We start from the raw sequence: 22,690 nt of genomic DNA, 5'->3' as shown, positions 1-22,690 counted from the left end.
TGATTACACACATTCTCTTAGACCTTAGGCAAACCTCTGTTTACCCAGAAGCCAAAGGTCAAACTTGCTTCAAAGAACTTATTCTTTGTAAGTATAGTTGGCACTCGTTCAAACCTCCCCCCAAAAGAGTGTTTGAGTGATTCGGAGTTCAGGAAGGTACTCTGACTCTGAGTGAGAAGTCTTAGCATGGGTTGTGTTGAGCAGAGAAATCCGACGCGAGTGAAGCGTGGGTCCTGAAGAAGGGTTTTCTTCAGTGGTACGGTTGTGTGCACCCAGCAAGCACACGGTTTGGTTTGCAGTGTACCTGTTAAGCACTTGCGGAGTGGATTGTTGGTCTGATCAACCAACCGTGGATGTAGGAAAGGGTTTTTTCGAACCATGTAAAAGTCTCTGTGTTGTTTACAGTTTTCAGTTTTACATTCTTACTTGTGTTATTCTTTTGATAAACTGAACACTGATTAACTGCAAAGAGAAACCTTATAACCAACAACGTGCTCCACCGAGGCTATTGCGAAACTAAGTTTAATATCCGCTGCGTATGATATCAGTCTGACTGATCTATCCTTTGATAGTCAGGAAGAGTGTTATCATCTCTGTCTTAGCAAACACGACTGAAGCCCTTGCGCGCATCAGTTAAGTTTCAACAGCTTAACTGATAACTCTTTACTGAAGAGCTTTCAGTATCAGTCGTCAACCCTTTTTTGTCAAAACTGTTGTCAGTAAAACAGGCGTCTGTGTTTGCATGCAAAGTTTCGTTTTGATCTCTGACTGAGATCCCTCTGATTGAGGATTGTTTAAAAATAGCCCATAGGTGTATTCCCTCCCTCCATACACCTATTCGAGACCCTCTGGACCTAACACAAACGTTCCCCTAAAACGAAGGTAATCTCTCCTCCCCTGAGTCAACTGAATTAGAAGCTCTTGAACCCTCCACTTCAAATCATACCATTCCCATGAATGTACCCCGTCGATCTCGCTCCTCCCTTCCAAAAGCGTCATCCAAACTTGTCCCCAAGCCAAAATCTAAAGCTTCCCCAAGGACTATCTCTCCCAAATCAAAAGGAAAAGTTGTACTGCAAACTCCCTCTGAACCAACTCCCACTGGTTCATCTGCTAAAAGCGAAGCAGTCATAGCACTACAGTCCGAAGCTCAACAAGATGCAACAAATCACCTACAGCGTCTTCTTGGTGATTTTGATACATCTCTCGAAGTCTACCAGAATCTTCATAGACTTCTCACCTACACAATCCTGAAGACGGCTCCCTGCCCTCAGGTCAATAGTCTTCAAAACACTGATACTGAAGACTCATTTGAAATCGAAGAAGCATCCTTGCTCAGCCTCTTTCAAATCACAAGAGTCTGGGATGTAATCTATGGCTTCAATAAACTTGCCATGGATTATCTTGAATCCCTCGGCTACTCCAGGCGCACAATGTCTATCAACCACGATGCTGGCACATCCAAAAACTTTGAAGAGCCTATGGTCCCTGAGTCTGTAGATGCTTTACCTATTCCATCGCCACTTCATCAGGATCCAACATTTGAGATCCCTCTCCGAGAAGCATCTGCATCTGAGACTGCTCTTCAAGTGGACTCTACAGCTGACATCACTTCTCCAGAGCAGCTGATGACTAATCCACTCAGTCAGTTGTTGATTGAAACTTCAACTGTTATACCATCCTCATCTGAAGATATTCAGCCCAGCGACATTGATAAGGTTGCACCTCTTTACTCCCCACCTGTAGCAGAGATGAAATCAGCTGACAACGTTGATCCCTCGTCTCCGAAAGGACGAATTGAGGATATCACAGAAACTCCTCGACCATCATCACCACCCATCTTTACCACTGATAAGCCCACTCCATCAGAGGGCCTCAACATCAGTCAAGGGCGTCTGTTTGATCCCTCGCCCACTGAAGAAGAAGTTCTCCATTCTGCTCCAACCACCACCAATGTTCCTTCGGCCACTGATGATGCCTCTACCTCCCAAGGATCAGCACAGGCACCTCCTGCTCCCCTTAAGCAATCGGAACAAGTCATCGATGCTCCGCCTGAGCAACCAGAGGAAATCATCGAAATCTCTCGGCGACCAGGTGTCATCCGATATGACTCGAATATTGATATTGATGGATTTCTAATTGAGTGGAAAAGGAGAGAACCCATCAGAATTTAGTTCAAAATTCCTGAAAAAACTGAAAATCCGATTGATGCCCTACTAAATGTCATCTCCGATCAGCTATTTGCAATCGAGACACTCAAGCATGAAAGGGAACGACAGGACATCTATGGCGCAAAGTTCCTTAAGCACCTCAGAGCTGTTGAAGCTCAAGCCAAAGACGACATGATCAATCACGATGCTCGCCTCATTGATCTTCAACGAAGAATTCATCGAGCCGAAATTAATCATCTCACATTCCAAAGAGACATGCTTCTAGATGAGTTTCCAAAGATTAAAACAGAACTCAAAGAGCTTCATCAAAACGTCTTGGAAGCTGAAATCAAATCCAAGCAGCAACTTCTTGCTATTCAAGATCAACTCACAACATGCGCATCGAGTTCATGACAGACTTCATGACTTCTACAGATGCTCAACTGATGGTCGCACAAGAACTTCGACCAATCCTCGTTCGCTTAGCTAAAGTTGAAAGTGAGCTGAACTCTGTTCGAGAGTCTTCCAACTCTTCGCTCATACAATCAATGCTGAGTGACATCAAGGATCTTCAGAAGAAGGTTAGCTCTCTCCCTCGTGATGATGCCAAAGAGGGGGAACAGTGTTTGGAACCTTCCTTACCCAAAGATCTGGCACAAAGCTTTGCCAGGGCATAAGCCATCTTCTCCGGCGCTACCAACACCACTGCGCAAGCTCTTTCTGTCTCAAGAGACTTCAGCAGGAAGAGACCAAGAGAAGAAAGCTCATCTTCGGAACAGAAGGCCAAGAAAGCTCTCTCCATGGACGAAGAGACCAAACAACCCTTCCCACAGAGGCTTCGAGAAGAACAAAGAATAGTTCAATATATCAGCGAAGGCCTCTTGGCATCCCACCTGGATAGATGTGAACGATAAGATCGTTGGATGCCGTCTGACATGAATTAATGGTGGGAAAAACTGAAAGAAAGCTACAACAAATGGGTTGTCTTCGCAAATCTCGACAGGAGCAGAGAATTCCAAATTGAAACTTGGAAATATTTTCTTGTCAATTGGCCTGAAAGAGCTATGGTTCAGAAAATGCAAACTGCTCAGAAAGATGCCAGGATTTCGACTTCAAATTCTCTAAAGAAGATAGTTTGTCCTCCAAGAACCAGAAACGGCGTGAACAGAGATTCCATCAGAAGAGAAGTCAAAAGCATCTGCAAAATTTGGAAGGTGCCTACTACTGTCCAGTCAGAGGATCTTAACAGTATCAAGAATGTAGTCTTCAGCTTGTATGGGCAGAAACCTTAGTTTTCTGTTCTGTTCTTTTAAGAAGTTTCTTTTTACTTGCTCTATAATTCAAACTGATGTCTTATCAGTTTTACTTCTATAATAAAAGAACTTCTTTTGATCTCAACCTGAAGACAATGACTCCTTGTCCAGGCTCTGATTAATGTTTTTCTGTTTTCTCCTCGTTCTGTGTTTGAACTGTTGTGTTCTTTCTCTTAGTACAAGTTTTTAGGTTCTATTGTTAAGGGGGAATAGTATTCACCCTGTTTTAGAACTTGTACTCTGAGTTCAGTCTTTTTATTTGTCTAGAACTGTTGTGTGGTTTTGGCATCATCAAAAAGGGGGAAATTATTGGGAACTTAATGGAATATCCTTATCATTGTTTTGATGATACCTAAATCCATAGGCCTTGATTGTAATAGACTAGAACTGTTCGAACTCAAGTGTTAGTGTTCTTTTCAAGTTTAGTGTGCTGTTCTGAAGACTGAAGACTGAAGGACGAAGGACTGAAGACTGAAGACTGAAGTTGCCAACTGAAGTATCAGTTAAAGAATTAGTCCGAAACTGATTACTTAATGCGTGCCACGTGGATTCAGCGGACTGATACTAAAGTCAAGTATCAGTTAAACATTCTTCCTCGGACTGAACCTCCAACGTTCAATGGAAGCCAAGTACTCCAAAAGTACAGCCGCATTAAATGCAGAGATCTCAGGATCATCCTTCTCTGCACAGGTCATTCCTATTTGGTGGCTACTTTATCAGAGACGTCGCATCTCCTACTCCTCAACATAGCCGTTCTCACCAAACAAGAAACCTTGAAGATTGAAGCTTTAGCCCAAATTCAAAAAGCTCTCCAACGGAAGAAATCTTGAAGACGTTCTCCGCCAACGGATCTATTCAAGACCTCTCCTATAAATAGCACTCGAGGATCACTTCAATCTTCACCGATTCAACGACATAAGCTGAAACTCTGCTAAAATTATTTCTCAGCCAAAGCCTAATCTCTCCAAAGCTTGAATCGAAGAAGAGAATACCAAAGCAAAAAATCAATCACTACTGATTACATACATTCTCTTCGACCTTAGGCAAACCCATGTTTATCCAGAGCCTAGGTCAAAACTAACTCCAAAGAACTTGTTCTTTGAAGTTTAGTTCGCAAGATTTCAAACCTCCCTTCGACTGATAGAATCGAGTGTTCGAGTTGAAAAGGAGTTCAGGAAGGTACTCTGACTCCGTGAGATCCTAGTGCCAGTTCGTGCTAGAAGTGAGAAATCCAACGCGAGTGAAGTGTTGGTCCTGAAGATTGGATCTTTAATTGATTCGGTGGTGTGCACCCGTCTAAGCACACGGATTCAGTTTGCAGTGCACCCGTAAGCACTTGCAAAGTAAACTTGTTGGTCTGATCAACCGACCGTAGATATAGGAAGTGTTTTCCGAACCACGTAAAAATCTTTGTGTTATTTACAGCTTTCAGTTTTACTTTTCTACTTGTGTTCTTACAATTGATAAACTGAATACTGATTAAATAGAAAGAGAAGCCTTCGACTAACAACGTGCTCAACAAAGGCTATTACGAAACAAAAGTATTTCCACTGCGTATCAGTCTGACTGATCTATCTTCTGATAGTCAGGAAGATTTATAAGATCTTTGTTTTAGCAAACTCGATTGAAGCCTTAAGGTGCATTAGTTAAGTTCCTGTGACTTAACTGATAACTCATTTCTGAAGAGTATTTCAATATCAGTCGTCAACCCTATTTGGTCAAAACTCTTTTCAGTAAACAGGCATCTTAGTTTGTGTGTAAAGTTTCATTTTGATCTCTATCTTGAGATCCCTCTGATTTTCAGAAAAATAGCGTATAGGTGTATTCTCACTCCCATACACCTGTTCGAGACCCTCCGGACCTAAAAACCTCCACGAGCTTGAGAGGACATAGGTCCGCACAGGTCAGAATGAACCAATTCCAACAAGAGTCGTCATCTTTCCTTCTATGTAGGATTCGCAGACTGGGATTGGTTCTATTTGGAGAGACTCCAAGATACCATCGGAAATCAGTCTTTGGATTCTCCTGAGATTGATGTGACCCAATCATAGGTGCTGACACGTACCCATCATATGGTACGATCAAAATACCTGTGTATGCCCTAGACGGACAGTACACGCTCCTACTTCTCACAACTAGAAATAAATCTTAGTAGCAAGTACAGGGTCGAATCCCACAGCGAGTGAGGAACCACTTTGTTCTTGAACGACAAACTGAGCTGTCACAGGTCTCAATCTGTATACTCTGCACAAGAAACTTAAACAAAGATGAATAATAACAAGGGGGTAAGGTTTACGGTTAGGTCATAACTATTGTCAATATTTATTTCGGTCATAGGCATACTGATGATCCGTCCATGATCCGCATAGACTCAAGGCGTGGCCCAAAGATATTGGGGCATTTCAAGAGGCTATACTTCACACTTAGGATGGTTGAGTCCATTGTGATCACTTGGTCCGAAGGTCACACAATCCCCGATCACAAGGCAGTGCTTCACTCCTCCTTAGGTAGTAGTTATACCCGTTACTCACCAAGTATGACCCTCACCAACCTTCTCTCTCGAGGTCCCCAACTCTGTACTTTGAGTGATACATGCCTCCTGGACACAACCATTTCCGGCTTGTCAACCGACCAGTCCTAGACATGCTACGGCGCAAAGGTTACCTTCCTCGTTTGATAACCATGACTTTATGCCTCGTCACAGTTGATGGATAGTTTCTAAAGAAGCCCAAGACTGAGGAAGGACAATGTATCCCATCAATCCTTTCCTCACCTTCCGAATCTACAACGCCTTTTGTTGACGCTGCTCAGGTACTCGGTCGTGGGTATAACGGTTGTCACGCCCTGGTATGCCCTGGCCTTTGCTTAACATGGATAGCATTTTACCGAACGGAGATCACCCGTTAGGCCCCTACTGTCCATGGCTTAGCACAGATCCGTCCGGAACCACGAGACTCAACCGAAAGAACAAATGCCTCACGAATGTTTACATATTGACAAAAATTATTTCCACCCCTTAAACCTCACCAAAGTGACTACTCACACATAGAAGTAAACATAAATGCAAAATGAAATAAACACAACATATAACAAAAATGAAATACTTAAATTAATGAAAGAGTACATAAGGCCACGAGTCTTAATCTTATTCCTTGCGTGAATTGAAAATGAAAGTAATAAAGTACTGGAAATGTAAATTGTTTAGATTCCACAAATCGGCAGAATTCAAAAGTAATAAACTAAGCAAAAGTTCAATTGGCCAAGAGCTTCTTCACGCTGCACGTCTAGTTCTTTTTATACTGCAAAATGGTCGGGGGCTAACCCTAGCTGCGCCAGCTTCATATCTTCATTGAGATCTTCTTTCCTTCTTTAGCGCAATTCTTGATTGATCTGATTAAAGATATCCTCCAGCAGCATGCTGGAGTCAACTTTCCATTTTTCTAGATTCTTCTAGCTCCTTCTCCGTTCTTCTGCATCCTTCCATCAAATCTTCGGGATTTAGTTTGCTTTGTCGGCTCTGGCTGTCTGCTTCTCCTTGTAATGGTCAGACGGAATTTCTTCATTCGGTTTGACTCATACCAGGTGAGTTGCTTCGGGTTCCCGTGCCCAAGTTAGACTTGAGAGGTACTGCGCCTAGGCTCCATGCTGGTGAACAGAACATTGCAATCTGGGCTTGGTAATGCCCATTCCGACCACATTTCCTCCGTTTCCGCTCCACTGGACCTTCCTTCCTTGACAACGTTGTTTTTCCCCCGGACAGACCTGAACGGACACAAAGAAAGGAAAAAAAACAGGGCTAAATTGAAGGAAATCCGGTTCAGATCATACGAACATGCATCATTAAGTCTAATCATACCATAAACCAGAAAGTAAAGATTATGCATAAAGTATGATAGTATCTTCTCTCTCACTCAAGTATATAGCTAAGTGTATACACTCGTGCTATGTTGTACCAGTTCTTCTATGAGTTTGATTGATAACTACAAGGAAAGCATACTAGCATGACTCAACAGAGGGACTTTCATTTGGTTGTAATGGGGCATACGGAGCAGAGTGAGATATGTATATATAGTTAAGTAGTTAATTCAGTATCACCCATACCCAGCATGTGTACTCAGTAAGATCACAACCAACATTTCATTCCCCTGCTTTTAGTAGGGATAAACCTTTCTTCGATTTTTGACAACATTTTATCATCGACTTATTTTATTTATGCCCAAATTTTCTTTTTCCCTTTCAATTCCTTGTTTACCATTTCATGCAGAACAACAATTATTCCTTTTAAATACAATCTCATCAATCAACTAGGCTCAAGAAAGAATATGTTCGGCTCAAATTAGCATAGCAAGGGGTTTTATCACATTTAGCAACAAAGAAAATTCCAGGGCCCTAATCAAAGAAATATGCCCTAATCATGCAAGTCACTACTAGCAGTAGAAGTTTTCAAATAAAATCCAGAGTCCCTAGTACAACAATGCTTCACCAGAAATATACATTTTTTCACAAATATGGCTTTGATCTCACTGGTGGGTTATTATCTGTAAGCTCACAACTACTATCATGCATATCATACTCATCCACCAATTCATACCACAACCAAAATCAGCATGCATACTCTCATCACCATCAATCAATGCAAGTAAAACTCGACTCAAACAAAGACTCTAAAGACACTAAAACATAAAATGAAAAGATAAAAACAAAACCTAATCTAAAAGTTCAGGGGAAGAAAACTTAATTGTCTTGGTCGGAGGACCCGTCCTCCGCATTCAACCGGTCCATGATTGCCTTAAAGCCAGCATCCATCGCCTCTCTCAGTGTTGTTATCTCTGCGCTCAGCATCAGCAGCTCATCCTTAACCTCCTTAAGCTCAGCCATGAACGTGGCACCCTCGCTACTGACAAGGCGGGGTGCCTCCTGCTCCTGTGATCTTCTCGGTTCTGGCTTGGCTGCTACTCCCTCTGGGTAAACCAAGTTGTAACTCCCGCTTTCATCAGCCTCAACCACCCTCCAGCGCACAAATCTGCCAAGGTCTAGAAAGCGGATTTCGGCCAAAGCGGTTGATTTATGCCTAATTGTTCTAATTTTAGGGGTTTGCATGTGCATATTTTAAGTTAAATCTTCTGGAAATTGGTGCGTTTTATGGTCTATTTTATGCTTTGCAGGAGATTTAGGTTTTCGAGATGAAGAGTGCAAATTTTGGAGAGTTTGGGCTAAGAATCGTGTTTTTGTGCATACTCTGGCATGTAAGAGAAGCAAAGCCCAGCTTGCCAGAGCAGCGAAATAGGAAGCCAGAGAAATGCCCCAGAGCCAGAGCGAGGAAGCGCAAGAGGAATCGAAGCGAGCGAGGAATCGCCAGAGGAATCGAAGCGAGCGAGGAAGCGTCAGAGAAATGCCCCAGAGCCAGAGCGAGAAAGCGCCAGAGGAATCGAAGCGAGCGAGGAAGCGCCAGAGGAATCGAAGTGAGTGAGGAAGCGTCAGAGGAATCGAAGCGAGCGAGGAAGCGTAAGAGGAATCGAAGCGAGCGCGGAAGCGCCAGAGAAATCACTTCGCTGCTGGAATCATAAGTGCAGAGGAATCAAACGACAGAGAAATCACCATTTCTCTGGAGTTAGAGAAATCACCATTTCTCTGGAGTCAGCGAAATCAAGAAGCCAGTGTAGCCAAGTAATCACCAGAGGAGTCAAGAGTCAGAGCAGAGGGGATAGAAGTCCATTACAGCGGAATCAAATAGCAAGAGAAATCACCATTCCGCTGGCAAAAGCCAGAGCGGAAGCCATTCCACTGGCGAGAGCCAGAGCGGAAGCCATTCTGCTGGCGAGAGCCGCGATTTCCGCTAGGGTGGAGATGACTTGTAGAGCGCGTCACAGCTGGACTTACCTTCCTTTTCACGATTCTATTCCTTTTAGAGTTCTACTTTGCATGGCAACTTCCATGGTGATCCAGAAGGATTTGAAGACTATAAATAGGGCCATACTTTTCATTGTAAAATCAACCTTTTTGCCCTAGTTTTAGACGCCATCTTTGAGGTCTGTTGGCATCCGAAGCTTAGGAATTTACTTGCTTTCATAGTTTCAAGTTTTTATTGTTCTAAGTTAGATTTCAATTTAGTTTTTAGTTTAGTTTCTTGGATTGTGATTGAGTGACACAATTACACGATCAAGACGTTTACGGTATTTCGTATTTAAATTCAATTTCTTTTGTTTAATCATGTTTACGTTTTTTGTTCATGTTTATGCTTCCTTTTTAATTATGCAATTTAAATTATGCACTTTAGTTTATGCCTAGATTAGAAGTCTTTAAATTTACAAGTATTTAATTTCTTAACTAGGTTTAATTTAAGTTCTTTAAATTCTTGCCTAGGATTTAGTAGTTTAATTCGCCTAGTTAATTTTAAGTTCGGTTTTTAATTAAGTTTTTCATTCTAAGTTTTAGTTTAATAATCGATTTCTTTATTGCTTTCTTTTAGTGCTTTTTCCTACGATACTACTAAAAGCCCTTAAAGACTTTCCTTGAGAGATGACACTGGGTCAACTTACCATCACTAGAATGTCCTTGTCCTATTGCAAGTCAAACTAGAGGTGTTCTAGGTTGAGTCAGCGGTATCATCAGGGTTCTCTTCATCGGAGTTGGTGAGCTTCTTCGCTAGGATGGTCACTAGTGGGCTTAGAGAGAGGAACTTGTTAGTATGGGTGACCCCATACTGGAATTACAGCGCCACGGTGAACCCGAAGTTCACCTTTCTCTTCTCCATCATGCACCACAACAGGAAAACCTCATGTTGAGTGACCATATTAGAACCCTCCAGCCGGCCACAAATGTTGCAGGCTAGCCACCGATGACATATCTGCAGGGCAGGGTCACGGATTTCATTCGATTTGTTGATGTTCTTGACATACTTGGTTCCGGTAGATAACAACGACCAATACTGGTCAATCTGACTTCTCCATTCTAGTGGGACTACGGTTTCTGCTTGCTTGTACTCCTCATCATAAACATCTCTGGCTTTAATCATCCCGAGGTGAATGTTCAGCTCATAGATCGAGAGCGGGAACATCCTACTTCGCAATTGGAATCGCAGAGTACCCGGGGTCTTAATTATGTAGTTTCCCTTGGGCTTAAATTCAACGGTGCCCATGAATTCCTCCATCAGCTTCTGGAATGCCTTCAGGTTCCACTCCCACACCTTTTTCCAACTTATCCCATTAAAATAACCTTCGACTCTCTCTTTTATCCCAAACTCCTCCAAAGCTTCAGTGACGAAAAAGTACCAAGGAGTAATCTGCCTATTCTGGAGCACGGCATACCTCTGACTGTCTCTCGGTATGATCACCTCTGAAGCAGTGGGGTGCACTAAGCCTTTGCGCTTGGTAACCTTCGGCTTTGCAATAGTGGCTGTACTGGAGGTGGGTTTCCTTGGCGCCAAAACATCCTCTGAATTGGAGCTATCCACAGTCTTAGTCCTCTCCGGATCTTCTTCAACTTGCTGGCCCTTTCCTTTCTCAGCAAGGGTTGCCTTCCTAGCCCTGCTCTGAACTTCCTTGCCTTTCGTCTTACTTTCGGCCGCCGCCGGTTTGGTCTTCGTGGGCAGAGGGGGGCTTGGTGACATCCAACTTTCTCTTGGCTCCTATTTTCACCACTTTTCTTTTTGGTGTGGGAGCCTCCACTTCTGTCTCGTGGGTGGCTTCCTCTCCTTCTTCTACTCCTTCTTCAGACCCCGTTGCCATCTTTCCTTCTTCCAAGGACGGCGCAGGTTCCGGTGGTGCAGGGAGTATTGAAGTAACTTCCCGCTCCTTGGCAGCTTGAGCGGGGGTTGATTTCTTCAGAGTTTTTCTCGGCTTCTTTGTCGGTGGGGTAGGTGCAGGTTGTTCTTCCTCAACTGGCTCTTTCGGTGCCTCGATCATCTCCTCCGAGACTTTTTTTTCGGCTTCCATCGCTGGAACATCCTCCAACCCCTTTTCCGCAGTTTGAATGGTTACGACTGGCTCTTCAGTAGCCTTGGTAGAAGTTTCCTCAGAGGAAGTTCACCTAGTGGTTCGTTTCGTCGGAGGTCGGGGTTTGGCGGTCTTCTTCTTCGCCGGAGGTTGAGTACTCCCGGAACTAGTTGCTCCTTTAGTTTTCGCCATTGCATATTTTTGCTATTGGAAAATTTAGGGTTTGGTGTAGGGAATGGGGGAACTCGGTGATTTTTATGGTAGAAGCAGCGGTTACCAAATTTAGAGGTGGGGAGAATGGTGGAGATCATGTGTAGCAGTTATGGAGATTTAGGGTTTTTGGAAAAGTGTGGAGAAGTGTTTAAGGGAACTGGGAGTGGCGGATATGGCAGAATTTTGAATTAAGGAAAAAAAATCTCCCCCAAAATTCGAATTTCAAATTTCCTTTGAAAACCCAAACGTTTCCATCCCATCATGGCAGACTGTCGTTTCCGCTTTTCTGACATCACCCCTCTCCGGTTAGACCTCTCCTGTTTTTCAAATTCCTGAGCCTCCACCTTCACACTGTGCAACGCAAAGTGGGTTTGAACTCTCCACTGGGCCTTTTCCTTTCTTTACTCATTCGGCCTATCTCGCCTGCAAGTTAGTGCATCCAAACAAAACAAAACAAATTGAACAAAAAGAAACTTCGGTAAAAACCATACCGAAGAACAACGCTGGGTTGCCTCCCATCAAGCGCTCTTATTTTCCATCTCGCGCTCGACTCTTCCTTCAGCCTTTATTCGTACACAGGGTCGAGAAGGTGGCATTTCTCCTTCTCTTTTTCTACTTCAGCGAGTTCATGGTAGGGCTTCAAGCGATGCCCATTCACCACGAATATATCAACTCCGTTGTGATCATACACCTCTGTGCTTCCATTTGAAAAGATTTCTTTGATCACAAACAGTCCTGACCATTTTGAACAAAGCTTTCCGGCCATCATTTTGAAACGAGAATTGAAAAGTAAGACTTTTTGTCCTGTCCAAAATTCTTTCTTCCTGATTTTGGCATCATGGATTCTCCTGGTTCGCTCCTTATAGAGCACAGCATTTTCGTAAGCTTCTAACCGAAGCTCTTCTAACTCACTCATTTGTAGCTTCCGTGCTTCTCCAGCTAGGCTCATACTGAGGTTTATTTGCTTGATTGCCCAGTACGCCTTATGTTCAATCTCACCTGTAGATGACATCTTTTTCCATAGAGCTGCCTAAAAGGGGACATACCTATTGGTGTTTTAAAAGCAGTTCGGTATGCCCATAACGCATCTCCCAACAGATTACTCCAGTCCTTGCGGTTTGGGTGCACCACCTTTTCCAAAATGCTCTTTATCTCTCTATTAGAAATCTCAGCTTGGCCATTTGCTTGGGGGTGATATGTTGTAGTAACCTTGTGTGTCACCCCCGCCTTTTTGTTCAGTGCTCTGATGGTGGCATTACAAAAGTGAGATCCTTGATCACTGATTAGGATCTTGGGTACACCAAATCTCTCGAACACTTGTTCCTTCAAAAATTCGGCCACGGTGTGAGCATCATTTCTTGCAGTTGCTTTGGCTTCGACCCACTTTGACACGTAGTCCACTGCTACCAGGATGTATTTATAGTTCTTTGACTTTGGGAAGGGTCCTATAAACTTAATCCCCCACACATCAAAAACTTCAACATGCATGATTGGGACTTGCGGCATTTAATCCCTCGCGGTAATACCTCCAGTCATCTGGCACTTCAGGCAGCTCTATACCCACTTCCTTGCATCCGCAAATATAGTTGGCCAGTAAAATCCACTTTCCAAAATCCTATGGGCCGTGCGCTTCCCTCCAAAACTGTCCACTACAAGCTGCTCCATGACACATATCTAAAATTTGGGCATGCTCATCCTCTGGTATGCATCTCCGTATGACCTAATCTGCTCCAATCCTCCGTAGATACGGATCTTCCCAATAGTAAAATCGGGCATGTACCAGTAGCTTCCTCTGCTCGAACCTTGATAATCCTGGGGGTAACTCCTTCGTGATCAGGTAATTAGTTGTATCAACATACCGGGGCTCCTGATTGGTTAGGGCATACATCTTTTCTTCTTCTGTATGGGTGTATACAGAGTATAGCTTCTCGTTTGGAAAGGTATCGATAATAGGCACACCGTCATCTTCTTTCAGTTGCAGACGGTTCAAGTGATCCGCTACTAGATTAGCTGTCCCCTTCTTGTCTCTTATCTCAATGTTGAACTCTTGTAGCAGCAAGATCCACCTGATAATTCGAGGTTTTGACTCCTTCTTGGCCATCAAATATTTCAGAGCTGCATGGTCCGTGTAGACAATTGCTTTCGTTTCCAAAAGATAGGAACGAAACTTCTCTATGGCAAACACAACTACCAAAAGTTCTTTTTCGGTAGTGGTATAACTGCACTGTGCTGGGTTCAAAGTCTAGGAGGCGTAGTAGATTACACAACTCTCTTTTCCTTTCTTTTTCCCCAGTATTGCCCCAACCGCATGGTTGCTGGCATCACACATAATTTTGAACGGTAGGTCCCAGACCGGAGGTTGGATAATTGGGGCTGACACTAACTTGCTTCTCAAATTTGTGAATGCCTCCTTGCAATCATCATCAAACTCGAACGGTACATCTTGTTGAAAAATCCTGGTCATGGGCTGAGCAATCTTGGCGAAATCTTTGATCAATCGCCAGTAGAACCCTGCATGACCAAGGAATGCCTGTATGTGCTTTACCGTAGTCGGGTAGGGCAGTTTGGCTACAGAGCCAATTTTTTCCTTATCCACTTCGATTCCCCTCTCCGAGATCACATGCCCCAGCACTATTCCTTCTTTTTACCATAAAATGGCATTTTTTATAGTTAAGAACCATGCTTTTCTCTACACATCTCTTCAACACGAGCTCTAGATGATTGAGACAAGTGTCGAACGAGTCTCCATACACGGTGAAGTCATCCATGAAAACTTCAATACAATTCTCAAGTAAGTCAAAGAAAATGCTCATCATACATCGTTGAAAGGTTCCCGGCGCATTACGAAGTCCAAATGGCATTCTCCGATATGCGAATGTTCCAAATACACAAGTGAAAGTAGTTTTCTCTTGGCCTTCATGTGCCACAAAAATTTGCATATACCCGGAATATCCGTCCAAAAAGCAGTAATAGGCATTACCAGCTACTCTCTCAAGCATCTGGTCAATAAAGGGTAATGGGAAGTGATCCTTCCTTATTGCCTCATTCAGCTTCCTGTAGTCAATGCAAACCCTCCATCCAGTTTGCAAACGGATTGGTACCAGCTCGCCTTGGTCATTCTCAATGACCTGTATCCCCGACTTCTTTGGTATGACATGGACGGGGCTGACCCATTAGCTATCGGAGATGGAATAAAAAATTCCCAATTCCAACAGCTTCAAGATTTCTTTAAGTACCACCTCCTTCATAACTGGGTTCATCTTTCTTTGTGAGTCTCGGACAGGTTTGGTTCCTTCCTCCAAATAGATGTGGTGCATGCACTCTGTTGGACTGTTCCCCTTGATATCAGCCAAGGTCCAGCCAATGGCTTCCCTTTTCTCCCGTAAGACTCTGACTAGACGTTCTTCCTGCACAAGAGTTAGATCTGCGCTGATGATGGCTGGAAGTGTTTTGTCAGGACCCAAGTAAGCATACTGCAAACACTTGGGTAATTTCTTAAGTTCCAGTACGGGTGCCTTTACTATAGAGGGTAGAAGCTTCTCGTTCTGCCCATACTAAGCCAATAATTCTGGTCTGCCTGTTGCTGTCCCTCCAACTGAATAGACCTCCTGGATCATATCCTTGATTTTCTGATCTACTTCCACCTTAGCTTCCAAAGTGTTTTCTCGGAGAGAGTAAAGCTCCATGATAGCTTCTTTCATATCCTCATCTTCCATATGCTCTGCATCTCGATTGGTTAAACCATACTGAATTACTTTCTCTGTCGTATCCCCTAAACCTAAACCAATTCCCTGTTCTTGTACTAGGGTTTCAAACACATCGATCATGTCCACCGTTTCCATTTCTTGCTTTCTCTTCATGGTTTCATATATGTTGAACTCTTCCTGGACCACATCAAACTCACATGTTAAGATTCCGATCTTCATATCAATTTTGGTTCCAGCGGTCATCATGAACAGCCTTCCCAATAATATAACAGTTTCTCCAGTTTCTAGACCGGTGTCCAGAACATAAAAGTCAGCTGGGAAGATCAAATCCCCAACTTTAATCAGTACGTCCTCTACCACTCCTTCAGGATAGGCATTGGATCTGTCGGCCAACTGTATGACCACACGGGTATTTCTCATTGCCCCAATATTCAACCTCTTGTAAACGGCCAATGGCATCACATTTATGGAAGCTCCCAAGTCCATCATCGCTTTATCCATGTTCGTTCCACCAATGTTGCACGGAATGGTAAACATTCCTGGGTCTTTTTGCTTTGTGAGTAACTTCCGTTGGATCACAGCCAAAACACTTTCTCCCATCACATATCGAAGTTCTTCCTCCATCTTCACCTTTCTTGAACAAAGATCCTTCAAGAATTTAGCATACTTTGGGATTTGTCTGATGGCATCAAGTAAGGGTATGCTTAACTCCACTTTCTGGAACATCTTCATCATTTCACTTGCTTCCTTCTCTTTGGCCTTCTGTCTCAAGTGTCCTGTATAGGGTGCATCGGTTAGGTTGCTACCTCCAGCTTGTTCCGCGGTTAGACCATCACCATTTTTACTCAGATTTCTTTGGATCAATTCAGCCTCAGCCAACAATTCTTCGTCATTATCCTCCCCTTCTGTAAACTCGGTTAGCACGACATGAGCATGTTCTCTGGGGTTGATCCCCATGGCTGGGAGTTTACCGGCATTCTCCTCCAATTTGGCCACTACTTTAGTCAAATGACTGATCTGCTGGTTGGTCTGGTTCATACCAACGTGAATTTCATTGCAAAATTTCTCGCTCTCCTTGGCCATGTTCTCTATAGCTTCTTCCCATGGTGCTCTCCTGTGTTGTGGTTAGTAAGGAAGTTGTTGTTGATTCTGATTGTGGTGTTGTTGTGGTGGTCCTGCCTGGTACTGTTGTTGATGTTGGTTCTGATTATAATGCGGACGCTGCATCGGTGCTCCCATGTTGTTTTGCTGCTGGGGTTGACCATGTTGCTTCCACCTAAAATTAGGATGATCCCTCCATCTCGGATTGTAAGTGTTTGAAAAAGGATCATACTTGCGTGGATTCCCATCATGTCCTCCAATACCATTAACATCAACAATGTCCTCACTGAAGTTAGGACAGTTTTCAGACTGGTGCCATGTAGCGTCGCAAAGGCCACACTGACGAACTTTATTCGGTATAGTCAGACCCGAAAGAAGTTTTTTGAGTTCATTCGTACTTTTCTCCATAGTTTTCTCCAGTTTGGACATCTCCTCTTTCTATTCACTTTTTCTCAGTATTTCCAGATTTCTTTCATGCCCCTCGTCGCCTCGTCGCGTGATTCTTCTGCCATGGTGCCCAACAATTGAACGATTTCCATTGGAGTTTTACTAATCAACAACCCATTACAGGCTGCTAGGACCAAACTGCGATCATTCCTCCGCATGCCCTTTACAAAGCTTTCCACTTGATCTTTTGTGGAAATTTGATGATGAGGACAGTTGCTCAGCATCCTCTTGAATCACGTCCAGTATTCATAGAAGGATTCGAGCCTATCTTGCCTTATACTGCGGATATCCCATCTCATCCGCTCCACTCTTGATGCTGGGAAGAATTCCTCCAAGAAAACTTGTTGCAGTTGTGCCCAATTGGTGACACTGCCCGCGGGTAGGTCATACAACTATCTTCTCGCATTGTCCACCAAGGTAGAAGGAAAGAGTATCAATTTAACATACTTTTGTTGCCCATCACTTGACTGGTGCATGATCGTCATCTCAAAATCTTGGAGATGAGTGTGAGGATCATCTCCTGGGTATCCATTGAACTTCGGTAAGATCTGAAGCAGTGAGGGCTTTAGGTCATACCGACGAGGTGCAAACGGGTTGTCTGGTAGGGTAATCCCGTTGGGCCACAAGTTGAGATTAGTTGGGTATGCCAACTGTTTGAGGGTCTGCACCTGCTCGGTTTCTGCCATAGCTTCGTGTCTCGCTATCCGTGCTCCCGCACATAGTCGACGTTCAGTTCGAACAATATCAGGGTCTAACATCAATGCTCTTGCTGCCCGACGAGTTCCACGCATACACCAGTAGCGGAAAATGGAATGAGGAGAGAACAAAATTGATGTGCGTCACTCCCCGGCAACGGCGCCAATTTTGACACGCACCCATCGTACGGTACGATCAAAATACCTGTGTATGCCCTAGACGGACAATACACGCTCCTACTTTTCGCAACTAGAAATAAGTCTTAGTAGCAAGTATAGGGTCGAATCCCACAGGGAGTGAGGAACCACTTTGTTCTTGAACGACAAACTGAGGTGTCACAGGTCTCAATCTGTATGCTCTGCACAAGAAACTTAAACAAAGATCAATAATAACAAGGGGGTAAGGTTTACGGTTAGGTCATAAATGTTGTCAATATTTATTTCGGTCATAGGCATACTGATGATCCCTCCATGATCCGTATAGACTCAAGACGTGGCCCAAAGACATTGGGGCGTTTAAAGAGGCTACACTTCACACTTAGGATGGTTGAGTCCATTGTGATCACTTGGTCCGAAGGTCACACAATCCCCGGTCACAAGGCAGTGCTCCACTCCTTCTTAGGTAGTAGTCATACCCGTTACTCACCAAGTATGACCCTCACCAACCTTCTCTCCCGAGGTCCCCAACTCTGCACTTTAAGTGACACATGTCTCCTGGACACAACCATTTCCGGCTTGTCAGCCGACCAGTCATAGACATGCTACGGTGCAAAAGTTACCTTCCTCGTTTGATAACCATGGCTTTATGTCTCGTCACAGTTGATGGATAGTTTCTAGAGAAGCCCAAGACTAAGGAAGGACAGTGTATCCCATCAATCCTTTCCTCACCTTCCGGATCTACAACGACTTTTGTTGACGCTGCTCAACTACTCGATCGTGGATATACCGGTTGTCACGCCCTGGTATGCCCTGGCCTTTGCTTAACACGGACAGCGTTTTACCGAACAGAGATCACCCGTTAAGCCCCTACTATCCATGGCATGGCACAAATTCGTCCGGAACCATGAGACTCAACCGAAAGAACAAATGCCTCACGAATGTTTACATATTGACAATAATTATTTCCACTTCTTAAACCTCGCCAAAGGGACTACTCACATATAGCGGTAAACATAAATGTAAAATGAAACAAACACCACATATAGCAAAAAGGAAATACTTCAATTAATGAAAGAGTACCTAAGGCCACGAGCCTTAATCTTGTTCCTTGCGTGAATTGAAAATGAAAGTAATAAACTATTGGAAATGTAAATTGTTTAGAAGCCACAAATCGGCAGAATTCAAAAGTAATAAACTAAGCAAAAGTTCAATGGGCCAACAGCTTCTTCACGCTGCACGTCTAGTTTTTTTATATTGCAAAATGGTAGGGGGCTAACCCTAGCTGTGCCAGCTTCATATCTTCATCGAGATCTTCTTTCCTTCTTTAGCGTAATCCTTGATTGATCCGATTGAAGATATCCTCTAGCAGCATGCTGGAGTCAACTTTCTCTTTTTCTAGATTCTTCCAGCTCCTTCTCCGTTCTTCTGCATCCTTCCATCAAATCTTCAGGATTTACTTTCCTTTCTCAGCTCCGACTGTCTGCTTCTCCTTGTAATGGTCATACGGATTGCATCATTCGGTTTGACTCATACCAGGTGGGTTGTTTCGGGTTACCATGCCCAAGTTAGACTTGAGAGGTACTGCGCCTAGGCTCGATGCTGGTGAACATGACATTGCAATCTGGGCTTGGTAATGCCCATTCCGATCATATTTTCTCCGTTTCCGCTCCACTGGACCTTCTTTCCTTGACAACGTTGTTTTTCCCCAGACAGACCTAAACTGACACAAAGAAAGGGATTAAACAGGGCCAAATAGCCCAAAAGTCGAAGACGCATCAAGTGCCAAAGAAGAGTTTGGTTCTCTAGAGAAGAAGTCTTTCTCTTCTTTTGGTTTGTTGTCAAAGTATAAGCAGATGAAGAATAATAGAATGGACATGAAAAAGTATAAAGAGAATCAGCTGCACTTCACATCTTTAATGAATACTGCACTGTCTTCTAAAAGAATAGAATATCTATACTTGCGTCATTGAATGGTAGAAATCAAATTTTTCTGAAAACCCGGAACATAGAGTACATTTCTTAAAACTAAAACATGTCCATCAATAAATAAATTCACATCTCCAATTGAAACAATGGGCAAGCTTGCTTCATTTACCATGGAGAGTGCCAGCTCGCCTCTACTGAGCTCCCTTGTCCGTAGGAACCCCTGCAAGATGTAACAAACATAGTCAGTTGCACCCGAGTCAACAACCCATTGAAGGAAATATCTCGAAACCGAGTATGATTCCGTTACAAGAGCAGTAGAAATACGTTGAGCTTTCTTCATCATGGGACAGTCAGACTTCCAATGTCCTACTTGCTGACACTTGAAGCATTTCCCTTTCCCCTTTGGCTTGTCAACGCCTTCGGTCGGGCCTAGCTTCTTGTTGCTGCCACCCTTTGCTTGGCATTTTTTGCCATTGGGCCCCTTCTGCTTGTTCCCACCTTTCGGTGCAAAGCTAGAACCTTTGGCAGTGTCCAAAGCCTACGGACTCTTTCCCATGACCCCCTCATTAAGACGTTCATTTAGAGTGAGTTTTTTCTTGCCCATTACAGAATTGAGTCGGAATTTTCATAGGATTTGGGCAGAGTGTGGAGGACCATGTCAACTTTAGTATCATCCTCGATACCTCCACCGAGCACATCCAGCTCATTAAAACGATTAATCATTCCAAGCACGTGCTCGCGCACAGACGAACCTTCCGTAATCCTTGAAGACATGAGTTTCCTTATGAGTTCAAAACAAACTGATCGATCTGATTCCCCAAAAAGCACCTCGAGGTTCCTCATAATTGCAGCCGCAGTCTCCATCGACTGATGTTGCAGCTGCAACGCATAAGACATAGTGGTCATAATATAAGCTTTCGCCATATTATTCGCCCTATGCCACTGCTTGTAGGCCTCCCTTTGCTCTTCGAAAGATCGAGTATGAAAGTTAACGGGAGCGGGAGTAGTAAGAACAAACTTATACTCCTCCGTGTTCAGGATAAATCCTAGATTGTGCTTCTATTCCAAAAATTCAGACCGGTAAGCGGCTTTGCAGATAAAACATTCAAAAGTGGGGTAACAGTCATATCTGAAATATAAACAAACAAGCGCACATTAGAAAACATTCGTGTGGACGTTTACATGAGAAGCTCCCACTATTCACAAGGTTAAAATAATTACTTTAATCTTTCCTCGAATAACTCGCAGGAATTAATACATGCAAGTCACGATAGTGTGAATGTTTACATGCAAAACTCTCACTTATTCACAAGATTAAAGCATTTTTTTTTAATTTAGAAGTTTAACTGACAAAAGCTGTAAATTGAGAACGAGTGCAAGCCACGTTCGTGTGGACGTTTACACCCAATTATCAATCTAGTTTGTCTTAAACCAACCATGGAGGTCTATATCAACTTTATTTAAAAAATTGAATTATCCGCTTAGTCTTTTACTTCAAAAGGTTTACAGGTTAAATCACGTTGACACGAAAAACCTAAGCATGCAAATCTAGAATACATGTAGTAAAACATGCTCGCTTGAAATTCTAAATTGTGCTTAGTGAAAACGTGATAACACCTAGCATGATATTCTATGTGCATTTAAAGCAAATAACGCAAATAAAAACATGCTCTAAAACACCTTAACGGGGATTAAATCCACGACATACTTTCAACGACAAAAAAAAGTAAAAGTGTTGTCTGATCGTGGAAACTGGTACCAGTTCGTCCCTGCCTACTTTATTACAAAAGAAACAAGAGAAATTCTAATCTATTACAAAAGAATTCTTCATCTTTTGGCAATGCTCGTCGTCTTTGACAAACGCTACTTCAGCCTCTCCTGCCCCACCAACTCCCGCTGCCGCTGCCATTGCCATCGTGGAAGAGCTGCCATTGCTGCTGTTGTCGCCGTCGCCTAGCGTCCACCGGAGAAAGAGCCTAGGGCTAGGGTTTTCGCGCCGCCAAGGCAGCGCCTAGGGTTTCCACGCTGCCAAGGCGACGCCCCATCCCACAACCCCATTCCCAGTAGGGTTCCATCGAAAGGTGGGTGATCAACAGCGTCACTGTGTCTCGCCCACATGCTGCTCCGACCAACGATATGTTTGGATTGAACACCATAGACCCCGAAGTTGCAACTCCGGTGAATCGGATTCCGTTCACTCCAACACACATCGGGACTGAACCCTAGCGGGTGGAGGAGACGCGACATCACTACTACCGCCTTGCTGCCGTCATTTCTCCATTCTCAAAGTGAAAAATGCCATGAACTCGACCCGTACAAACAGATTATAAAACGAAAGTACGAATACAATAGAAAGATTTTTACGTGGTTAGGAATATCGATTCCTACATCCACGGTCAGTAGATCACACTGACAATCTGAAGGAACCATATTATGACATATGATTCACGTGCCCGTGACCAATTCCGGATACCAAACGACCATTCGTGCCTATTACAGGAGAACGAGTCTTACTTGCAAATCCGGCGATGAGAGACTCCAGTGTTGATCCTCCAACTTGTTCCCACAGCAAGACTTAACGTTGGATGACAACGATCTTTCAGTCCTCTCCTCTTCCTAGGGATTTGCGCCGCTCCTCACTTTCTGTGCTCTCACAGATTTCTCTCTTTTTTGTCTCACGTAATGTCAGAAGTAATTAGAATTAGGGTTGTACCTATTATTTATACTGGGTATTAAAAACCTAAATAATAAGCCCATCATCTAATTAAACTAAGACAAAGCCCAAAGTCTTAAGTGAGAAAGAGTTGGACAAACGCCCCATATGGAGTGCAGCCTTTATTGCGCCAAGCGGGGATCTAATAGCTTGAATAAAGTTTGGCCTCCCAATGCTCGATTTTCGTATTCAGCCCAGAATAAAATCGAGACACAAGTATTCCATTATTCCACTAGAAAATTAATACTGAATTATCTCTTTATTCTTTAGGTGAGTCGGGACTAGTATTAGACTTAATTAATGCCCGTGTTTAAGATATTCAATATTCATTA

At 43.4% G+C, this 22,690-nt stretch overlaps 2 protein-coding genes across 2 annotated transcripts in view; both read right to left on the bottom strand.

The window, feature by feature from the left end:
* Positions 1-22,690, bottom strand: part of LOC131006624 (pathogenesis-related genes transcriptional activator PTI6-like) — an 812,544-nt gene that overhangs the window by 20,717 nt on the left and 769,137 nt on the right. The gene's annotated exons all lie outside the window — the stretch shown is intronic.
* Positions 12,176-13,116, bottom strand: LOC131021733 (uncharacterized). The gene is made up of 2 exons (XM_057951043.1): positions 12,657-13,116; positions 12,176-12,609 (listed from the first exon to the last, which is right to left on the bottom strand). Exons 1-2 carry the CDS (start codon positions 13,114-13,116, stop codon positions 12,176-12,178), a joined length of 894 nt encoding a protein of 297 aa, XP_057807026.1.

The sequence above is a fragment of the Salvia miltiorrhiza genome, chromosome 1 (assembly GCF_028751815.1).
Source record: "Salvia miltiorrhiza cultivar Shanhuang (shh) chromosome 1, IMPLAD_Smil_shh, whole genome shotgun sequence".
Lineage (NCBI taxonomy): Eukaryota > Viridiplantae > Streptophyta > Magnoliopsida > Lamiales > Lamiaceae > Salvia > Salvia miltiorrhiza.
This window is presented reverse-complemented; position numbering and strand designations above follow the sequence as displayed.

Excerpts from the sequence above, each read along its gene's own strand:
- LOC131021733 (XM_057951043.1), bottom strand. The coding sequence starts at position 13,116 with ATGCCGCAAGTCCCAATCATGCATGTTGAAGTTTTTGATGTGTGGGGG. Across the intron at positions 12,610-12,656 it reads TGCTTTTAAAACACCAATAG|GTGAGATTGAACATAAGGCG; the intron begins GTATGTCCCCTT and ends TGTCATCTACAG.